Raw genomic sequence first — 21527 nt, 5'->3', positions numbered from 1 at the left:
TTGTTTTTTTGTTTCATTGCTTGTGCAACTGTCATGTCTCATAACACTCCTTTGAGTGTGCCTTTGATGTGGAGGACCATCTAGCCCTAAATTAGCCTAAACACTCTGTCCCGACAAGAATCGGGGCACCCTACCCTTAAGCATGAACACGGGGTTAGGGGGGTTGAGGGATGTATCTGTGGAGCTTGTTTTATTAGTCATTATAATATTTGTTTCGTGTCCCAGGTGATGATGGAGAAGGACGGTCTGATCCAGGAGGCAGCAGGGGAGAACAACAGCCTGAAAGAAGAGCTGCGCTCTCTGCTGGTCCAGAGAGACGACCTGTATGCTGAGAAGGCCCAGCTGTCTGCTCAGCTTCACGGCTACCGCGATGAACTGAACCAAGTCCTGAGCATGAAGGACTCCCAACACAAACAAGTCCTGGCAGCTCAGCGAGGGCGAATCGCTTCACTGGAAAAGCAACGTGAGGAATTGGAGCGTCAGTTACAGAGTGTTAGCAGCGCCAAAGAGACAGAAGTAGAGGCAGTCAGAGTGGAGAGGGAGACTCTTAGCCAAGCTGCTGACCTTAAGACAGCACCACAGGTGATAGATGCTCCTGGTGCAGAGGTGGAGAAGCTGAGGGAGCAGCTGCAAGCAGCGAGAGAACAGGTGGAGGCTTTGGAGGAGAGCTTACAGAAGGAGAGACAAGAGCATGAGAGCAAGAGCAAAGAGCTTGCCGAGCTGCAATGGGAGGGAGGTGTGATGCGGACAGAGTCAGAGAGCGCTCAGGAGAGGGTGGCAGAGCTGGCCAGAGACTTGCTGGCCGTCGAACAGAGTCTGCTGGAGGAGAAAGAGATGACGACAAAGCTGAGAGCGGAGAACGAGTCGTTCTCAAAAGCCATGGCCTCCCTCCAGGACAGCAGGGACCAGGCAGTGAACAAAGCCCAGGAAATGAGCCTGAAGCTGGAAGAGATGAGCAGGGCAGGTGGCCACGCAGCACACAGCAGCCCGGGAGGCTCCACTGGAGAAGTGTGGGGGCTGAAGAACGCACTACAAGCCCTGCAGAATGACAGGGAGAGACTGGTGAGTAACATGTCTCACAATCAATGTAAATATTTTACTCATAAACGCACAGATTCACAACTCCACTGGCAAAGAATATAAATGTAGGGTTGTATTTTCATTGACACCTACAGTATTTCAACATATTTTTTTTCACTTCTCTTTGTGTGCAGTTGGAGCAGCTTCAAACACAGACGTCTGAGCTGAAAAAGCAGAAGTCGGAGCTGGCCCGACTGGGAGCAGGAGAGCTGATTAAAGTCAGCCAGGAGCTGTTTGAGGAGAAGAAGAAGAATGAAGACATGCTGGGTGCTGTAATGCAGCTGGAGAATGTGGTGGAAATGGGCAAGCAGGAAATAGAAACTCTCAGGTGAGGCACAGAGATAGCGTTTTATCATGGCTGTTTTAACAAAGCAAAGTGGCATAAAAAGGCTTTTATTGTATCTGAATGTGTGTGTCCTGTGTGAGTTAGACTGGAGCGTGTCGACTGGATGGCTCAGGCAGAGCAGCTGAAGCAGCAGACCCTCGCCACGCTCTCAGAGAGGGACCAACAACTGCGGCAACTCTCCGCCATGCTGGAGGAAGCCCGCACTCACAAGCCCAAACTTCAGCAGGAAGTCTATCAAAGAGAGGTAAATATGTGTTTACTTTGACTGTTGCTGTGGGCTAATGGGCATGTAGCTACTTCCATGTTTCAGATGATACGTCATGTTTGTAGTCGACCAATGAAGATGAGTTTACATATCACCTTGGGTTCGTCCTTCACCTTCTCAAAATGATCCCACACTTTGGATTTCCTGCCCGACATGTTATTAACTAGCCTGTGGAATAACCGCAGGTACCAGCCCTGGAGATTAGAGGCCGTACACATGCTGTGTCTAAACTATTAATTCAGCAAGACACAGGACAGGGATGTTGCATATAATGTGATTTTTCTTTTTGTCTTCTCCAGGGTACAGAGGAGGTGGACAGCGCTCCTGGAGCCCCACAGGAGCGAAGCAGCCTGGTAGACAGCAGCACCTACATAGCTGAGGTCAAAGAGCTACAGAGAAGGTACAGTGTAGGAAGAATCTGATCAGAAATACTGTTTTAAAAGTGGTATAATGAAAAAATATGGATACTAATTAATGTTAAACTTTTTTTGCGTCAGGCTGGATGACGAGATGCAGCAGAGGGTGTCTGCTGAGGAGCAGCTGCTGGCCGTGCAGGATCGACTCAAACGGTATGAAATCTGATACAAGATAAAAAAGAAGGGGAATTAATAGTGCTACACGCATTGTTATATATTTAACCTGCAGTGTGGAACGTTTGTCTGGCTGTTAAAGTCAGTGTAAAGCAAAAATAAATGTGTGCACACACACAGAAAATGTGTTATTAAGTATCCAGCCAAACTGAATGATTAAAAAGTCACCAAGTATATAAAGTTCTGTTTCAAAATCCTGAAACAATAGGCAGTGTTCTCTGCTCTGAGACACTGGGGGCATGTTGGCTGAATGTGCTGAAGCCACACCCACTTGCGGGAAAGCAGCAGCCTCTTTTAAGTGTAGCACTACAGTGGATGCTCCGTTTAGCAGCTTTATCGGACGCGTACAGCCAAACATGTTTGAGCCACCAGAGCCAGAATCAAATTTAGAGCTAGAACACAGAGTTTCAAGGTAAAGACTTCCTCTGAACACAGAGTTTCTTTTTTGCCTGGAGCATCCACTCCAGAAAGTTTTCTTTGGATTTTCTGCCATATCCTCCGCCATACTCCTAGCTGCTGCTCGGTTGATAGGGTCTCCTCTCCCTTAGGTTTTTTTTTAGTCATTATTTCGAACTTGGCAGCAAAAACAACACAAATATTAACATAAAATAAATTAATCTCCCCCTTTCACTCTGGCTGGTTTACATTAAATGCATCACCTTTGGTACGTCAGCGTGGAAAGTTCGGTATAGACATCCAACACCAAAACTCTGCTATGATGAGAAGTACAGGGAGCAGAGTGATAGGCCTAATCAGCATCGTGTGGACTCATCTGACAGGGGCTTGAATGAAACAAAAAAGTCCTGCACTACAGTTATAACAGTGGATTAAATGTGAAGAGGGGGTTACTTCTGGTGACAAAACCACAGGTAGTTATCACCTGTTCTATAAAGCTTTTTTAGCAACTTTTAGCTTATTGTTTTGGTTTCTCAGCCTGCGTTACTTAACTGTTTTGCTTCAGTCTAACCTATGGATGTATAAAGAGAACTGGATACAGTGTTAGAGGTGGGTCCTATTAATTTCTATGAAAGTAGCTCAGTGGCGTATAAAGCCAAAAAGTTTGACTTTTCTTGAAAAAAAAGAATCAGCAAAAAAGAATCAGAAAACTAAGCTCTGTGGGGTTAACGCTGCATTCAGGTGCTTCTTGGATGGTCCCATTTCCTGAATTGCGAAGTCATTAGATGTCGATATTTGGTTGAATTTAGGTTGCGATGTCAGTTGACCAAAATTCAGTGTCAAGATCTCGTACGTCAACATCAATTTGACGTAGAATACTGGCGACAGACGACGATGATACTTTGTTGGTTTTAAATTGTGTTCCACGTCCCCCAAACGTCTCATGCCAGCGTCATCTTTACGTAGAGAATATGGACATTTAGTCGTAACTAAACCCAACGTCTGCGAAACATCATGATGTTAACATCCACACAACGTGAAATTCTAACGTCATTAGACATTTAAAATACCATCAATCTGATTTTCATTCCAACCAAAAGTCTGTCCAATTTAAGAGTCCAGCGTCTTTCTGACATCATATTGATGTCCAGTGCCATCTGACATCTGTACGTCATCATCAAATAGTTGCTTGTTTTCTCTAACACAGTCCAAAACCTAAAGATAGGCTGTTAATTGTAATACTATATATATTATAGACTAAGAATAGCTGAAAGTATTCACACTCAAACAGCTGCTTTTCATGTTGTATTTTATTTTTCTTGCGTAAATTAATGTTAAAAAGTGTATAAAAGATTGTTTTTTTCTTGATTAATTGTTTTTAATTATATAATATTGAGACTAATGATTGTATTCTGCTATAACAGTTGATAAAAGGTGCTTTCTGTTTTCTGTTGTTTCTCTGCGTCTGAATAATTCATCTTTCAGCCCTGATAAATGTGTTGAATCAACAGAATATGACGGCTAACATCTGTTTTTATTATTATTATTAGTCACAGCCAGACGAAATGGCACTCCGCACACGACGAGGATCACTCAGAGACTGCTGTCCTTATCGAGCCGGAAGGAGTTGTCACTCGAGTAAGGCTGCGCTAACGTCCTGTACCACCTCATCTGTCATCTTAATAACTGCGATAATGAAGACACATGACTCGAATGTTTTCCCGTAACCTTGTTCCTCCCTCCCTCTCTCGCAGACTCGAAGGAGCGGCCCGGGTTTGATGCGGATGCTCCGAGTGGCCTTCTGCTCCCGCCAGCGCACCCCTCTGCTGTTCAGCCTCTATCTGCTCACCGTGCACGTCCTGCTGCTGCTGTGTCTGGGCGGATACCTCTGAAACCAGCTCCTTTAAAAAAAAGAAAACTCACAGATAAGAGACAGAGAGAGGAGGGGAGAGAAAATGGAAGTGTGACACAGACCTAACCCAAGCCATCAATATGTTTTATATTGTGACATGTAATGAGTTATAGAAGGGTGTGAGGGAAGTTCGACACACAAACATTGCACTTTACAGGACTTAGTCTTTTAGCCAAAGTATGTGGAGTTAAATAGGAAGCTGTTGTCTTTGGTTTTAACTTTGAGGGAAACCCAAGCAGAGGGGACATAAAGGGACTAATATTTCTTTTTAAAAGTCAATGGTTTTAGTGGGTAAAAATGTAGATTCGTAATCAAGTGTGTTGGCAGATGGTGTTCTTCACGTGCCTTTAGATATGAACATAAAAGGGTCACTTTAAGTTAGAGCAGAAGTCGGACATTTTGGGGACTAAGCTACAGGTTTTGTTAAATATGACGCCACAGTCAGTGGTGTCCACCTTGTCATGATACACCTCTTCTAACATACAGATGGAACACAAACAATTGTCCAGATGTACTCAGAGCATGGATTTATTATAATACCTTGATGTCCTATGTCAAGATGGCGCCTATTGATTCCAATGGAACGGCTCGCCTGGTACGTAGAGACAAGTATAGCTGCAGACACATTACATTTGTAGTGTGCACGACATTCCCCGCGCCCACCACGAATATTAAACAAACCCAACATCGGGGCAGTTATCTGAACCCTGCTACAACACAGAGTAGTGAATAAGGCTCAGATGAAAGTCTTACCTTTACCCTTACCCTATCTTTTACATTACTACTTCATAGCTAGGTAATCGCTAGCGTAGCATTTTTGGCTTCTGCTTCCTGGGCCAAGGGGCGAAGGAGGTTGATAGTGGATTGACGTGTAAGTATGGTGGGTGAGTCACATAGCTGCTTCAGCTGCAGTTACACCTACCACCCACAAGTTCCCGCTCGGCTTGTGTACTTTACATTGTGATGACATCACAGATTTTTGAATCCCTTTTCTCGGCTCCAGGAAAGTTTTACAACTATGAAACCTCCATGGGTCAAAAAGTTCTACAGCTATACAGACGTCTCTTTTATAATGGTGGCCTATGGGGGAAATGCTTTTTGGGACACAGAGGATTTTTGTTGCTGGAAAACCGAGAGTGGCCACTTGGGAACAATTGGCTGCAAGGCTGAGCGGCTTTCCTGGGGGCCCGACTACGAGCAACAACATTCAGGGAGCGCAGTGGGCCCCAAGTGAGCCTCAGAAACAGCTTTCTATTGCTCTGAAGATAAATTGGAGGCAAAATAGAGCCAGAGCAAGCATTTTTCCAACAAGCGACACCTTGCGGAGCCTTTTCGAGCCCATGACCTGATGTGAATTAATTTAGGGGTCCTTGACATGAAAAAGATGGAGAACCACCGGGTTAGGACATCTTCACCGGGAAACTATGAAACAATTTAATGGTTGTTCGCTTACTGGTTTGCTTTGCGGCCAGTCAGGAACAGGTCTCGCTCGACTCGCAGCATTTCTCTGACCTTAGGACACACTCAGCAGAACAAGTGAGCACTCCATCACTAAACCCAGAAACCAAAAGGCAGAGGAAAAGACAGTGGATGACTTCACAGATTTTGTTTTATTACACCAGATCCCAGTGAAGATGTCCTGAAGATGTCGCTTGTTTGATGAACCACTCACCCTGGCTCTGTTTTGGCGAAGCTTCACGCACCTCCAACCTGCTTTTAAAACACCAAGCCGTTGCTTAGGTTTGCTCAGGGCCCTGAATGCATTCTGTATGTTAGGAGGAGGTGTAACTCTCACCTGAAAGCGAAAAGCCTTTTTCCCAAAATGTGATTTTTATTTAAAGATGGCTTGAGGTTCAGGATGTGCTGTTACAGTCCAGTCTCTTCCTCTTCTACTCATTTCATGCACAAAAACGGAGCACAGTGCAATTTCTGTTCTTACACATTCCTGTTGTGTTTTCATTTCTCTCTTCTTTTCTTCTTCTATAAATCAGTGGGAGCATTATATTGATATTTGTACATATATGTACATGTATGATGCACTTCAGCTGGATGTGGGTTTTCCCCTCGTACATATCCAAAAATATTCCCTGTCCATGCTTGTGTTGCACAGATTTAGATTTTACAGTGTGCTCTGTAGTTTTTATGGCAGGTGAAGCTGCCGTTCAGGTGCAATGTTACCACAGTGTGGACTCATTCCAGAGGAGAAAGACTGCTGTGTTTTCTAATGATATCCATCCCATCATAAACTACTCGGATGTAGCATAATTTATTGCCCATAACAGTTACTATGGTCCACCTACGCGTATATCGACATCATTCTCTTCATTATTTAATCGCTCTCTGTTGGTGAAAAGATTCCTCTGTACTCGTCTTCTTTTAACGTTCATGTCCTTCACGTCGTACACAAACTTTATCTGTATATAACTGTTTTAAAAAAAGGGCTGTATAGAAAACTAAAATGTAATAAAAGTGTTGGTGGTTTAGATCAGGGACAGATCCTGTCAAACATGTTCATTTGTGTCTGTCGAACAAAAACAGACATCGGGACTTTTGTTCTTTTTATTTTGGGCTCAGTTACTTTTCAGTTCAGTGATTTTAAACACGTTGGGTTTTTTTTCCTTTTATTTGTGAAGTCATTAAGAATAAATGGGTCGTCATTAATCAGTGATTTTGAGTGAGTTTCAGCAAACGTTTATACGTGTGGGTCATGATAAACTGACGTTTTAAAATGCTCACAGTTAAGTGCTGGTCTTACAAACACTACAGTGCTTCTCAATGTGGGAGAAAGCATCATGTAAACACACTGTCTGTGCTGACACTTAAAGGTCTGGTGTGAGGGATTGAGCGGCATCTAGTGGCTCAAGTTGTGGACTGCAACCAACTGAAACTTACACCATGTGGCAACCATGTAGAAGAACTACGACGGCTGATGCAATAATGCAAATGGCCCTATTTAGAGTCAGTGTTTGGTTTGTCTGATTATTACATTCTTAAGAAAACATACTTATATTTCTGCCAATATATCCCTCTAAATCCTGAACACTGGACCTTTAACTCACCATCACTTTTTGCAGCAGTGCTCAAAGCACATAATAAAGACTAAACATATTCATATCATATCATTGTGTCTGTCTGTTGTCAGTCAGTTAATCACTGAATATGGAAGTTAAAATGGTACAAATAAGATTTAATGACACATCTAAACTCAGCATGGATCTAAAAGAATAATGTTTAATAACTATTTTAATACTTGTTTCCGATATTAAGTGATGGCTTTGAACCCACTTTCCCGACAAAACAACAACAAAAACCAAACAAAATACTGTGATTTTATTGAGTAGTCACTATAATTTTAGAGTTTGAGTACTCACAATCAAAAATCATTCCATTTATTTCCTGTCCCTGTGGCTGTTGGGTATAAGCTGTGTAAGTCTGCCCCCAAGTGTTACAACTACACCACAGCTGCTTAAATCACAGCTGTAACTGACTGCGTCCAGGTTCTGCTTTTAAAATTGTTTTAAGGGGGAAACATTACAGGTGATTGACTATCACCGTGAAACTTCCCCAGCTCATTACTTACAGTCAGGCTATTATGTTTTATAAGACAAGTTTTCTCAGATTCTATGCTTAAATATGCAAATGAGGCACAATCTATTTAAATACACACTGATTTATTTCCTGAACAGAGATCTGAGCATTGCTAAAGCCAGGTTCAAAATTCTTGTTTCACTTTATAATCATATTAGAGTCAAAGGGTTTCACAGAGGGAAATTTGGAGATTTTTTTTTTTCATTCCACAAATAAAACTAATTTTTAACCTTGTTTTGGGAATAAAATGTTATATAAATCAGGCTATGAATGATATATGAACAAACCTATCTGTAAAAACCTTCAGACTATGGAAAGGAATAAAACTGGAAAGTTTGGTGGATGTAAGCGCTGCTGAAGTTGAGATTTCTGGCTCAGAAAAATAAGACACTAGCATTTCAAATATATATCCCAAAAGCAGACGGTGCATTGTTAAATTAAATATGCACTTTTTGGATACATTTCCAGAACAGAAATCTGTACAAAATGAACACCTAAATTTGTATTTTGGATGTTTTCTTTCCACTAGTCTGAAAGAAGAGAAGCAAAATAATCATTAATCTCAAAATTGTTAAGTGCATGAAAAAACTGCACTAGACAAAACTTTAACACGTTAGTTTCTCTCCCATATTTCACAGGTTTAATTTAGAGATCTAAGACTTTTTCATGCACTCAATAGATGTATTTCTGCTAAGTTTTGGTGGCGTATTTGTTGAAATCAATGTCAGTGAGCACTTCATCTTTTCCAAGATCCATCCACCTGACAGGTGTGACATATCAACATGCTGATTACATAGCATCATTACCACACAGGTGTGTCTTGGGATGGTCACAATAAAAGGACACTCTTAAATGTACAGTCTGATCACAGGACACAGATGTCTCAAGGTTGAGGCCATTGGCATGCTGACTGCAGGAATGTCCACCAGAGTTGTTGTCCGTGAATTTAACGTTCACTTCATTACCAATTCCGATCCCTTTAATTTGGCAGTACATCTAACCGGCCTCACAGCTGTAGTCCACATGTAGGCACACCAGCTCAGGACCTTCACATCCAGTGTCTTCACCTGCAAGACAGGTAATGCAACAAATGGTTTGCACAGCCAAGAATTTCTCCACAAACCATCAGAAACTGTCACCTGCATGCTCATCGTCCTCACCAGGGTCTTGATCTGACAGCATTTCGTCACTATAACCAGCTTGTGCAGTGTGAGGCTGGTTGGATGTGCTGCCAAATTCAGGGAAACTACATTGGAGACATCTTATGGTAGTGAAATGAACATTAAGGTCAAGGGCAACAGCTCTGGTGGACATTCCTGTGATCAGCACGCCACTAGCACGCTCCCTCAAAATTTGGGACATCTGTGGCATAGTGTTTGGTGATCAAACTGTACATTTCCCATGCTGTTCAATCAGCATGTTGATATGCCACAGCTGTCAGGTGGATGGATCTTGGAAAAGAAGAAGTGCTCACTGACACGGATATTAAATTTGTGACCAAAATTTGAGAGATATATATCTATTGAGTACTTGAAAAAAAGTTTTAGATCCTTAACTTAATACCTGTGAAAATGGGAGCAAAAAACAAAAGTGTTGCGTTTAAATGTTCGTTCAGTGTGTGTTTTCAACTGAGGTGTCTCTCCTTAAAGTAGGAAAATTTAACTAAAAGTGACAGCCCATCATTGTCAATGTTAGTGTGATTAACTGCTTGTTGGCTAAAGTCGCTGCAGCAGCTTCTGTGCCCTAAAACACCGCATTTACTGTCATCACCGCTTCGTCTGGTCGCTAAATCTCTAATTTCCGTGCATACATGAACGCATCATAATTTACTATCTTAATTTCTTTAAAAATATAAATTAATTTATTTTTTAAACTACATATACATAATTTATGCTACAACGGCAACGTTATATACGTGCTTTTGATTAAATTACTATAAAAAATGGACGATATTTGTGCGATTATTTACATCAACGCGCGCTCACGTGCGCCCGATGCGCGTTCACTTGTCGCCCATCAAGCTGTCACAACCTGAGGGAAGAAGTTCATCAACACTTGTCAGTGTAAACTCCATCTTTACACGGATAATTAACCCTGACAACTAAAAGGTAACGATAGTTTTTGATCTTTAAACTAACTAAAATAAGGTTATATGGGTGTACTTTTATTTTATTTAACTTTAAACTGTATTAAGGAAGTGAATTTAGTCAGACGTAGTTAAGCTGATGTACAGTAAACCGTTGGGACAGACGTTAGCAAGACATGGATGCCAAAACAATACATTTACATGAGGGGGGCTAACTTTAGGTAGCATTTGTATTTTATGGACCTGTATGTTCAATATTATGTCAAATTCTGCTACATTTACTTGCCTATAACTTCCATTTATGACAGTAAAATACAATATACATTAAAGGAAAAGTGATAATTAGCAACTTAGCATTAATTAAATGAATATAAAGAATATTTTTTATGCCACACTGAAGAAATAATGTAATTTCTAGTATGTTACAGAGGATCTTAAGCTCTACATGAAGTATTATCTTAAATAATATGCTGTAATGGTGCTATTTATTGAAGTATTTTAGTGTCTTTACTGCATGAAGTGCTGAAGTGTGTGTCATTATGGGGAAATGAAGCTTGGTGTTGAAATAACTTCCTTTTTGAGACTTCAGCAAATGGTTGGCAGAGCTAGTAGTTTAAATTTATTATTATTTATTTTAAAACACAGCAAATAGACTGTAAGTGCATAGAGATATAACAGTTTTTATGACGTTGTAAACACATGATCGTTAATCAGAGCTCTGTGGCTCATTGTGTGTTTTACTTCCCCAGATGTGGAAGTCAGTCGTGGGCCACAATGTGAGCGTGAAGGTGGCCGCAGAGGGCGACGACTGGGAGACAGACCCTGATTTTGAGGTGCTGTAAACGTCCTGGAGATGTGTATCATCATATTTGGGGTGTGTGTGTGCGTCAGTCAAACTTTTTTTGACATTGTGTTTCAGAATGACGTATCAGAGCAGGAGCAGAGGTGGGGAGCCAAGACCATTGAGGGTTCAGGACGTAAAGAGCACATCAGGTAACAGATGCACGACTTTTGTGTCTGTCTGGAAACTAACAAATCTGTAGACGACGTAGAGAAACGCAGGTCAGAGTGGGTGCTGTGTAGCAACAGGAAGAGGAAGTGTGAGCAGAGCTGTCAGACAGCAAGTGTCTCCTAATATGGGTAATATACGCTGGTGACACTTTGACAGTGAGATTTAAACCACTGTGCATTGTCACTGCAGACAGTGAGACTATAAATACAGGCAGTGGTGCTGAATATAAGAATAGGGCTAGAAACTGCTGACAGGTTTAGTTACCACTTCCTGAGAAGTCACGCTTTATAAAGAGCTTATAAGGTGTTAGCTTGCAAGGTTGTGAAGAGTCACCTCAGCGGGTGTTCATCCTCCTCCAGCAGGAAACTTGATTTATCCTTTTTAGAGTTGTGTAGTTGTTCCGATAGCTACTTTGGGCCACAAATCCTGCAGAGGGACTGTACCAAAATCTATTGGTTAACAACTTTTGTAACATTTAAATTTATGCGATATTCACTAATAAGGACCACACCAATAAGTTAAGATTTCGAATGGTTTATTGCATATGATAGATTATGGGTTTGGAGGAAAGCGTGAAGGGGTTAGGATAGACAGATTTTTCTTTAACCTTGTAAAGCACTTTGTGCTACATTTATGTATGAAAAGTGCTTTATAAATCAATGATTGATTGATTGATTGAGGGTCGAAAGGTTGAGGGATGAATGGATGAGGGTTGAATGGATAAGGGACGAGGGTTGAGGGATGAAGGTCGAGGGACGAATGGATGAAAGGTAAGGGATGACAGGATGAGGATCAAGGGATGAAGGCTGGGTTTCTGGGTAGCCGGCGAGTGCTATGACGAATGTGTTGGTCGAAGACAGGAACACAGGGGGATCATGGGAGTGAGACTGAGTCGGGGACTTGTCTCTTCGTGAGCTCGGCTTCGGATAGAACCCCCACTGGTTCCTGTACGCAGAAAGGAGAAGAGAAAGACATGTGAGAAGCGAGAAGGGATTGGGTGGGTGGGATGTGAAAAATGCGTCGAAGAGAGGGAAATGCATCAGGTGTGCTTAAATACTTTTGGGCGGAAATGAGAAGTGTTCGAGGCGTGTTGTTTGTTGCCGAACCTAGTTGTAAAACTACATTTATAAAGTATTAAATCTGCAAGCATTTAGTAATAGATTTCCAATGCTTACAACTGTATAACTACCAAACAGTAAGGGTGGGGGGAAAAATATTTACACACAGTGTAAAGTATCAGTTTATTTTTAATTATATGAATTATTAATATTACAAATACAAATTAAACTTATGGTAGCCTACGAGAAGAATTACTTTTTCAGTCCACTAGACACATTTTGCTGCTGCAAAAAATGTCTAAAGTTAGGTGAACAAACTAAAAACCTTTTATTAGGAAAAATCAGATGTTGACAAAGTTTCCCTTGAGGATATAATTTACATTTTTAAAAAAGGTAATAAATCGCATTATATTGTGTAAGAGCCACTTAAGCACATACTAATATTTGGTAAGAATTTCTGTGTTGATATGACATATCGTATAGGTTCTGATGGTATTTAAGTTTACACAATAGTTTCTGTATATTTTGAATAGTGTATGGTAGTGGACTGTACTGAGGGTAAATATTTACTTTATGTGTTAGAATACAGGCACAAGTTATTTACATCAGGTTTGGTGCCATAAGGCAGTTTAGTGCACATGACAAAAGGAGAGTGTTGACAACGTCGTGCGTAAAAGACAACTTGCAGTTTGTGTTGATTTGGATTGTTATATTATGCAGTGTTGAAGTATAATAACAGGTAGTCTGTGAGAATATATAGAAATAGGACATCAAGTCAGTGGTGAAGTCAATAAACCTTGTTAAACTTTTTCTGTGCCACACGTGAGTACTGTGATCTCCAGAAAGGGAACAGAAACTCAAGTCAAAACTGACACACCTCACAAACTAGTTGGCCTGTAGTAGGAACTGTAGTATGTTGAAACTGCCACTACATATTGCTATATATATTATCACAATACTTAGCATATCACAGCATATGTAAAATCGCAATAATATTGAGCCATGACTTAAGTATCGTGATTCTATCGTATCGTGGATCCTCTGGTGATTCCCACCCCTACCAAACAGAAAGGATAAACACCAGCAAAAGGAATTTCTCACAACCTGGCGACCACAAAGCCGCTCCTATTAGTGGCGTACAACTAATCTAAAGCATCAGTAACACCCCGTTGTTTTCATCTGCCTTCTGATGTTGCATTTATCACTTTTATTTTAGTTTTATGTCTGAATTTGCATTTTGTTGAATCAGAATTGCCTGCAAATGTGTTCACACTGTCTTTAATTTAGGCCAGGGGTTGTCTAACATATGGCGCCGGGGCCAGAACTTGCCCGCCAAAGAGTCTAATCCGTATGTGGCCTGTGAACTAAAATGAAATGTGACACCCCTGATTTATGCTTTTAAGGTATTATGTTATGAGTTACTGATAAACAATCAAATGACAAATATTACTGTCATCATGTGTACTGGAGTCAGTGGTGTATGGTAGTTATGACAGGCCCTAATGCACGCTGTCGTGCACATATCGTCTCGTCACATGATCAGGATAACATCAACATACATATCACCCAACTATCATCATTAAATATCTGTATATGATTAAAAATACCAGAGAAAATAAGAAATTATTTATTTAATTTAACATTTTTAATAGTTTATTTATAGTTATAGAATAATTGATTTATAGTTATAGAAGAAGCAGAAAAAAATAAACATGTCAGATGAGTTCCTCTTTGAACACAGGCATATTTTTAAGGTGGCAATGACTCATAAGGGCCCATTCTCCACCCAATGCACGAGCTCCAGTGCCACCACGCTGCCTGCACTGTCTGTATTTACACCCTTGACTGGAGTGCATCTCAGTGTCAGTGTGTTTGAACTCTGTGTGATCTGTCAGTGTTGCAGAGCTCAGAAGCAAAGTGGTTGGGGAGCACGAGCAGGTGAAGCAGAAGGAACAGACTCCCAAAGCCTCGTACGGATATGGAGGGAAGTTTGGAGTCGAAAAAGACCGAATGGACAAGGTTGACACATTTTTAATACTCTAAATACGGCGATAAGCTCCTTTTATCTACTGCCATCTATTTTATCCTTCACTCTGCGTCCACTGTTCACATGTACTGTTTGATGTATCTCTGCTCTTCAGGCGGCTCTGGGGCACGACTATGTGGCACAGGTCGAGCAGCACTCCTCTCAGAAAGATGCAGCGAAAGGGTTCGGTGGGAAATTTGGTGTTCAGAAAGACCGAGTGGACAAGGTGAGAGGACAAGACGAGTCCCCCTTATCTCAAAGATTTGTCTTTATTATTCCTTTATTTTCATGTTTGACCTTCACTGGCGTATGTGAAGTTTTACACTAGACGGTTTACAGTCATCTATAGAAGGAGGAAAGCTTCTCTGTGCTCACTTTAAATGTGAGTTTAACACGTGTAACTATGGTCCAGATATTGTGACATCACATCTAGTTTGGGAGGGTTCCTCTAGCGTACTTTAAAGCAATATATGAACCTTAAATGCAGCCTCTGTGTTGTCTGTGCAGTCCGCCCTGGGCTTTGAATACAAAGGAGAGGTGCAGCAACATGCATCTCAGAAAGGTAAGTCCCCTGTCATCCACCTTCTCACTTACAGTACAATATTTCCCTTTTGGAAGTTGCCACCTAACAGAATTTTACTTAAAATCCAAATGTTTTTAGATTACTCAAAGGGCTTTGGAGGAAAATACGGAGTGGAGAAGGAGAAAGTGGATAAGGCCGCTTTGGGGTACGACTATAAAGGACAAACAGAGAAGCACCAGTCACAAAAAGGTGAGTTTAAGTGTAGCAATCATCAGTTTTCACACTCCTTGTTTCGTATTTGCTTGATTTTGCATCTTATTTTTCCCCAGACTACTCTAAGGGATTCGGAGGGAAGTACGGTGTGGAGAAGGAGAAGGTGGACAAAGCTGCTTTGGGGTACGACTACAAAGGAGAGACAGAGATGCACCAGTCGCAGAAAGGTACGTTAAAGTCGAAGCAGTTTTAACACCTTTTTGCTCGACATCTGATTTCTTTATTCTGTTACTCACTTCGCATTCAGATTATTCGAAGGGATTTGGAGGGAAGTTTGGTGTCGAGAAGGAGAAGGTGGATAAAGCTGCGTTGGGTTACGATTATAAGGGCGAGACGGAGAAACATCAGTCACAGAAAGGTGAGGAAACACATGTATATTTAAACACACTAGATTATTACTGACACTGTAGCACACCAGACTCATTCAACTGTCGTCTGTTTAGATTATTCAGCAGGTTTTGGAGGTCGTTACGGAGTTCAGGAAGATCGCATGGATAAGGTCGGTGTTACACCTGAGAAGTAAAGCAACTAATTGCCCTGTGGATTGGCATTATTGGCATTTGTATTGATTATTTGTGTCTCAATCTTTATTTTACTTAATTATTATGCCTATTTGAGCCTCTTTTAGTAATCTGTATTGTTGTGCTTTGAATTCAAGATATCATTTTTAAGTGATGCGGGGTTGTACAAGCTTTGTTGTGTGAATAATATGTTGAACATGACCAACTTAGGGCCAGCTGTGGTGCTACAGTTGGCTGTATAATCATGGTTCACACACATATGAATCATTTGACTATCTGATCATTACTGTTCTAGTCAGTATCGACAGATGAACAGATTGAATGATTATTGTCTGTGCTTTCAGAGTGCAGCCGGCTTCTCTGACATTGACTCTCCAACCTCAGCGTATGAAAAGACACAACCAATAGAGGCCTGTAAGTTCTTTATTTCACTCAACATAATCAACTCTGCCGCCTGCTGAACAAGTAAAGCTGCCAGTGCTGAGGTGTTCACATGTTCAGACATTGATTTGCTCTGTATTCATATTTTATCCCTCTGTGTTATGCAGGTAGTTCAGGCGCAGGAAAGCTGAAGGCCCGTTTTGAGAACATGGCCAAAGCGTCAGATGAAGAGAGCAAGAAGAAGGCAGAAGAAGAGAAAGCGAGGAGACAAGCCAGGGAGAGCAGAGAGCGAGAGGCGGCCAAACGCAGACAAGAGGTAACACGTACACACTGCACTGTATACACACTGTGAACATGTAAAGAGGTCAGAATATAAAGTACCGGTCAACATGCATGTTAATGATTTTGTGTTTCCTGCAGGAGGAGAGCAGAAGACAGGAGGAAATCCGTCCACCACCTGTACCAAATGTGGTTCCAGATGTGGAACCAGATGTGGAGTACGAAATGCCACCAGAAGAATTCCCCCAGCACATGCCACAGATACAAGAAACACCGGAGCCACAGCCAGAGTCTGAGGTACGATTCAAACAATTACCAGATGCACCAGTGACACAGGCGGCACAGTGATGCAGCGGTTAGCATTGTCACCTCACAGCTGGTTTGAACCCGGGGTGGGGAGCCCCCTCCGTGCAGAGTTTGCATGTTCTCCCTGTGTCAGCGTTGGTTTTCTCCGAGTACTCCAGCTTCCTCCCACAGTCCAAAGACATGATGTGAATGTGAGTGTGAATGGTTGTCTGTCTCTATGTGTCAGCCTTGTGATAGTCTGGCGACCTGTCCAGGGTGTACCCTGCCTCTCACCCAGTGTCAGCTGGGATAGGCTCCAGCCCCCACACGACCCCCAACAGGATAAGCAGTTACGGAAAATGAATGAGTGAACCAATAGCAGAATAATTCATTCATCAATTTAAACAATAAGGCGAGCAATACTCTGTATGCTCTTGACAGCAGATCCCATGACAATCAAATAGTAACTGAAAAACATAGCAACAGTAATACCAACTAAATAAACTGAGGAGGGTAAAAATAAAAGTAGAAAAAGGCAACAAAAAGTCGAGATAATCCCCCTTTATCACTCTGTAACTTCCCTGTGTGTCTTTTATTCTTTTCATATTTCTGTTTCACAAAGTGAGTTTGTCTTTAACGCTTTTGAATCCTCTGTACATATAAGGTGTTTATTAAGTCATCAGCCATGTTTTAATAGTTGGGACAGCTTTCCTGCAGTGTGTGAGACTTCTTTTTGCTTTAATGGCAATTAGAAAAAAAAGACCATGAGATCAGGCCACAAAAAAAAAAAATATATGTATATATATATATATATATATATTTCTGTCTCCCTTTTTCCTTATTTAAGTTTGCTTAGTCTTTTTGCACCCATGACTCTTCCCCTCTTGCCTGTTCCCCTTTGCCTGTGTTTGTCTTTTGTGTTAATTGTTATTTTACACCCGTCTTGTGTCCCACATAGTGTTGTCCCTGTCATGTCTATCACTTGTTTTTTACCTGCATCACCTAATTAAAATTTTCAGCTGCAGATTAACACACATTTGGTGCTTCAGTGAGTATTTTATATCAGCGTTTAGTGATTACTGTCACAAAAAAACAGAACACAAACATGTAAAGTAACAAATAAATAGAATTTTTTAAACAAAAAAGAATAAAAATAAAGAAAGGAAACAAAAGCCACAACACAAAGATGTCGGGCGAGACAAGATCAGCCCGCAGACTGGCTGCTGCTCGCTCATTCATGCACGGGGCACCCTGGGCACAGGTGTGTCACATGTCGCTGATTAAACTTAATCAGGTCTGCAGCCCTGATGAGAGAAAGTGCAGTAGCAGAGAAATGCCGCAAGCAGAGGGACTGTCACAGTAATAATGTGTAATATTTTATTTAAAAATATATAAAATACTGTAAGGAAACATCACTGTATACTAACATACAGTATGTCATAATAATATTTTTAAATTTTTGTCTGTGTTTCACAGCTTGAGCACAGACATGACTCAATATCTAGCTACTATCTTTGTTTGCATTAGGAAATGAGGTGCAAGTAGGGAAACGGGTTTATTACTGTGCAGCAGACACAATATTTATTTTATCCATCTTATTAGAAGTGTTAAAAAAACAGACACAGTGACTTAAATGTGACGGTGATACATGAGAGATCTTATATGGAAGTCTTCTTAGGTCAGGGGTGTCCAGACTTTCTTGAATGAAGGCCAGATTAGAGAAGTTAAAAAATACCTGGGGGCCAGCTGGAACACAAATACAAATGAGGCAAACGTTTCATCTTTTGCTAAAAAAGAATTCAACTTTCCACCACTTCTGAAACCAGCGTCCCTCAATGTCAACTTTGTGCTTCTTTGCTGCGGCCATATCCGCTTCCTGGCAGGAAATGTCTGCTGCTAGGTAACCTATCGTTTGCTTCTTTATCGTCATTAGTTCCACTTGTGTGCATGTCTACAAACTGTACAATAGTCCTGCCATCATGAGGTGAATGGAAAAATACAAAATGATCTTGCCTGATGAACGTTATTCCTTTGCAACACTCCTTATTCCTTATTTACCACAGTTTTTACTTTTAAGCACCTTCAACAAAAGACCAACAAACAATCCAGATTTTGTATGCGTTGTGAAATAAGATACTGGGTACCTTCGTTTCCCTTGGGATTAATAAAGTACCGACCTACCTACCTGCCATTGTGTTGTGGGCCACACATAGTACATTTTGACCTACAAGCCGCAGGCCATTTAAAATCACTTTGCAGGCCACGATTGGCCCCCGGGTCAGACTTTGGACATGCGTGTCTTAGGTCATATCTGTGCCCAGTTGTTTAGAAGTATTCTGATCTGATTTCAGATTGGATTAAATCTTGCAAATTGGTTGCTCAAAAGAAAAAAGGATTCTTAAATGAGATCAGATCATGTAATCCATCTTTGGTATTGATCTGGATCAAACCTTCAGTATGTTGTTCATACTTTTTAGTAGGATTGTAACACCTTTGATCCAACTCATTAGGATTATGCTGATTTCAGCTGAAGGTTAGATTCAGGGTGGATTTCAGGAACAAATTGTAATAAATCTATTAAATGGGTCAAAAATATGTTTATTTGTTTATATTTTGCACTTAATTTATTTGATAAAGTAGATAAAGATTAGGCGAGTAAAGTAAAAAAAAAAAAAAAAAAAGGAATTGTGTCAATAAAATAATCCCTTAATAGCTGCCAATATCAAACAAAAATTCTATATCAACACCTTATAATACTTACAATGAAACAGTCAAAAATAGTTTCCAACAAAGTCTGTTTTCTGTCTCAAATAAAAACACTTAAAGTGACATCAAGCTGCTGGTCTCCCCGTGAGCTCGTAGTCTACATTGCAATATGAAGTCCCATTGAGAGCACTGGTTATTCAGATTCGGTGATCCGATCCAATGTTGCTGTGAAAAGTCGGCACAGAAGTAAACCGATTAGCTGATGTTGGGCCCAAACAAATTTAATCTGGATCAGAGTGATCAAGATTTGGAAATCCCATGTTCTGCTGTCCAGGATGAGCTAATCCATTTTACTTTTGTGTTGGTTTTTCAAATAACATTGGATTGGAGATTGGATCACACTGATCCAGATACAAACTTTCCAAGACTACCAAACCTGGATAACCATGGGACTACATGTCACAACATCATAGGCAGTCTGCCAACAAACACAATTACTGTAATCCAGTTCATTCTTATCCAGATTAAACTTTCTGAACACCTGGGCTCTGGATTTGAGATCATGAAATCAAAGGTATTCTGTCATGTTTCCAGGAGGAACCAGAATACGACGAGCCCCCGGCCTTGCCTCCACGCTCAGATGATTTCCTTGAGCTCGATGCTCCTCCCCCTCTACCCAACCGGTCAGCTGATGTGGAGGAGGACGAAGGAGAGGACGAAGGAGAGTACGAGGAACTTATTGAGCCGCCTCCTCCTGCACCGCAAGGTCTGTGTCTGAGTCTGTTAAATGTCAAAACCTTTCACATGTGAAACACTCATTTATTTCAGTGTCTTCTTTTATAGCTGACGATAACGACTATGAGGACCTGACGTCCGGTCAGACGGCAGTAGCGATTTACGACTACGAAGGAGGTATGACACTCTTGGAGTCTTAATTTTTTTGTCATGTAATTATCATCTCTCAACATTGTGAGGACAGATCCTCAAACCGTCTCCTCTCCCACACAGAGGCTGACGACGAGATCTCCTTCAACCCGGATGACATCATCACCAACATAGAGATGATTGACGAGGGCTGGTGGAAGGGACATTGTCACGGACGTGTCGGTCTTTTCCCGGCCGCTTACGTTCAGCTGCAGTGAGCGCCGTGAGGGAGGTTTTGCACAAGCTTCAAACAACTATGTTTCTGAGGTTTTTAGACAGAGGGAATTCACTTTAGCAACCTATTTATAAAATAACTGTGTTCCAGTCCCCATACTACCATACTGTATAGTCTGCCAGAAAAAGATTTAGTAAGTCCCAATAGATAGTATGTCAAACGCAGCATGCCAAAAATACCAGGATGTTCTACTACATCCGGTCCGGTTTTGCAGTATGTAAGTATGTAAGCCAGCATGTTTTTCTGGCTATACTGACCCACAATCCTTTGCACAGCAGCAGATACGTCACATCAACTGAGCCGCAAACACGTAACTGATTGACAGCAATGGTGGAATTACATCTGCATTTTTCTGTCAGTTATTTTCAATCTGTGCAGTTATAACTTAAAAACCACATACATGCAAACTAACAACAGCAGAGCTCTCAGGTTGATCTGTCTCTGGCGAACCCAGTAAGTGGCATTTTTATCTCCAAGGTAACACATATGAAAGCAAGAGGAGGTTCAGGGCGTAAAGTTTGTGCATACTGCATGGAGCAGTACACTCTCTCAAGTTAAAAAAGTATGCGATTAGGAGTGCACCCTGAATGACAAAAAATCTGTCAAAATGGCTTCTGATCTGACTTCTGTAGTTTTACTGTGCAATATCTTGCTTAATGTCTGTGGCAATAAGTATCTGACGGTATATTCGTGGCAATGAGCTACATCTTTTATCTGTAATGAACTGATGGGAGTCAATAAAATATTCTCCAGGCAGCTTCTTTGTGTTGTTTGTACAGCAACAATTTTTATTTACAGTAACGTCAGGGCTGTTATCATTTATCTGGACATGTATCTCATCATGATCATATTGTGTTATCGTTTGACGTACTGTAATTCTGCGACCCAAGTGAATAAAGCAAGGAAAAGTGTGGTCAACAATGGGGGACAAATCCGTTGATTAAGGCCCTGATCACACAGAAAGCTCTTCAGCAGCCAGAGGCAGCTTTTTGTAATTGTTTTAAATGAGAATGAAGCTGAAATCTTCAACTCAGAGCGTAA

The 21527-nt window shown here is 41.1% G+C and overlaps 2 protein-coding genes across 4 annotated transcripts in view; both read left to right on the top strand.

The window, feature by feature from the left end:
• golgb1 (golgin B1) overlaps positions 1–7708 on the top strand; it is a 30310-nt gene extending 22602 nt beyond the window's left edge. For both annotated transcript variants that reach the window (XM_050035698.1, XM_050035699.1), the window contains exons 14-20: positions 226–1062; positions 1215–1408; positions 1511–1670; positions 1991–2091; positions 2189–2260; positions 4228–4315; positions 4432–7708. In XM_050035698.1, the coding sequence (XP_049891655.1) occupies positions 226–1062; positions 1215–1408; positions 1511–1670; positions 1991–2091; positions 2189–2260; positions 4228–4315; positions 4432–4569 (1590 nt within the window). In that variant the 3' untranslated portion in view covers positions 4570–7708. The remainder of the gene's footprint in view (positions 1–225; positions 1063–1214; positions 1409–1510; positions 1671–1990; positions 2092–2188; positions 2261–4227; positions 4316–4431) is intronic.
• A 2470-nt stretch (positions 7709–10178) lies between these two features.
• On the top strand, positions 10179–21037 carry hcls1 (hematopoietic cell-specific Lyn substrate 1). 2 transcript variants are annotated; one of them, XM_050035709.1, is made up of 16 exons: positions 10179–10285; positions 11013–11096; positions 11183–11256; positions 14229–14352; positions 14475–14585; positions 14867–14921; positions 15021–15131; positions 15212–15322; positions 15403–15513; positions 15599–15654; positions 16021–16090; positions 16225–16373; positions 16478–16633; positions 19922–20093; positions 20171–20239; positions 20336–21037. In XM_050035709.1, the coding sequence occupies exons 2-16, from the start codon at positions 11013–11015 to the stop codon at positions 20467–20469; spliced, it is 1587 nt and encodes a 528-aa protein (XP_049891666.1). In that variant the 5' UTR covers positions 10179–10285; the 3' UTR covers positions 20470–21037. The 2 variants fall into 2 exon arrangements, with proteins under 2 accessions (XP_049891666.1, XP_049891665.1); XM_050035708.1 differs by having other exon boundaries at positions 14867–15131.
• The last annotated feature ends 490 nt before the right edge of the window (positions 21038–21527 follow it).

The sequence above is a fragment of the Epinephelus moara genome, chromosome 23 (genome assembly GCF_006386435.1).
Source record: "Epinephelus moara isolate mb chromosome 23, YSFRI_EMoa_1.0, whole genome shotgun sequence".
Taxonomy (NCBI): Eukaryota; Metazoa; Chordata; class Actinopteri; order Perciformes; family Serranidae; genus Epinephelus; species Epinephelus moara.
This window is presented reverse-complemented; position numbering and strand designations above follow the sequence as displayed.

Bases quoted from the DNA above. Each gene is read 5' to 3' on its own strand.
- hcls1 (XM_050035708.1), top strand. From the start codon at position 11,013: ATGTGGAAGTCAGTCGTGGGCCACAATGTGAGCGTGAAGGTGGCCGCA. The intron at 15,655-16,020 runs GTCGGTGTTACA...CTGTGCTTTCAG, and splicing joins AGGAAGATCGCATGGATAAG to AGTGCAGCCGGCTTCTCTGA. The intron at 20,240-20,335 runs GTATGACACTCT...TCTCCCACACAG, and splicing joins GATTTACGACTACGAAGGAG to AGGCTGACGACGAGATCTCC.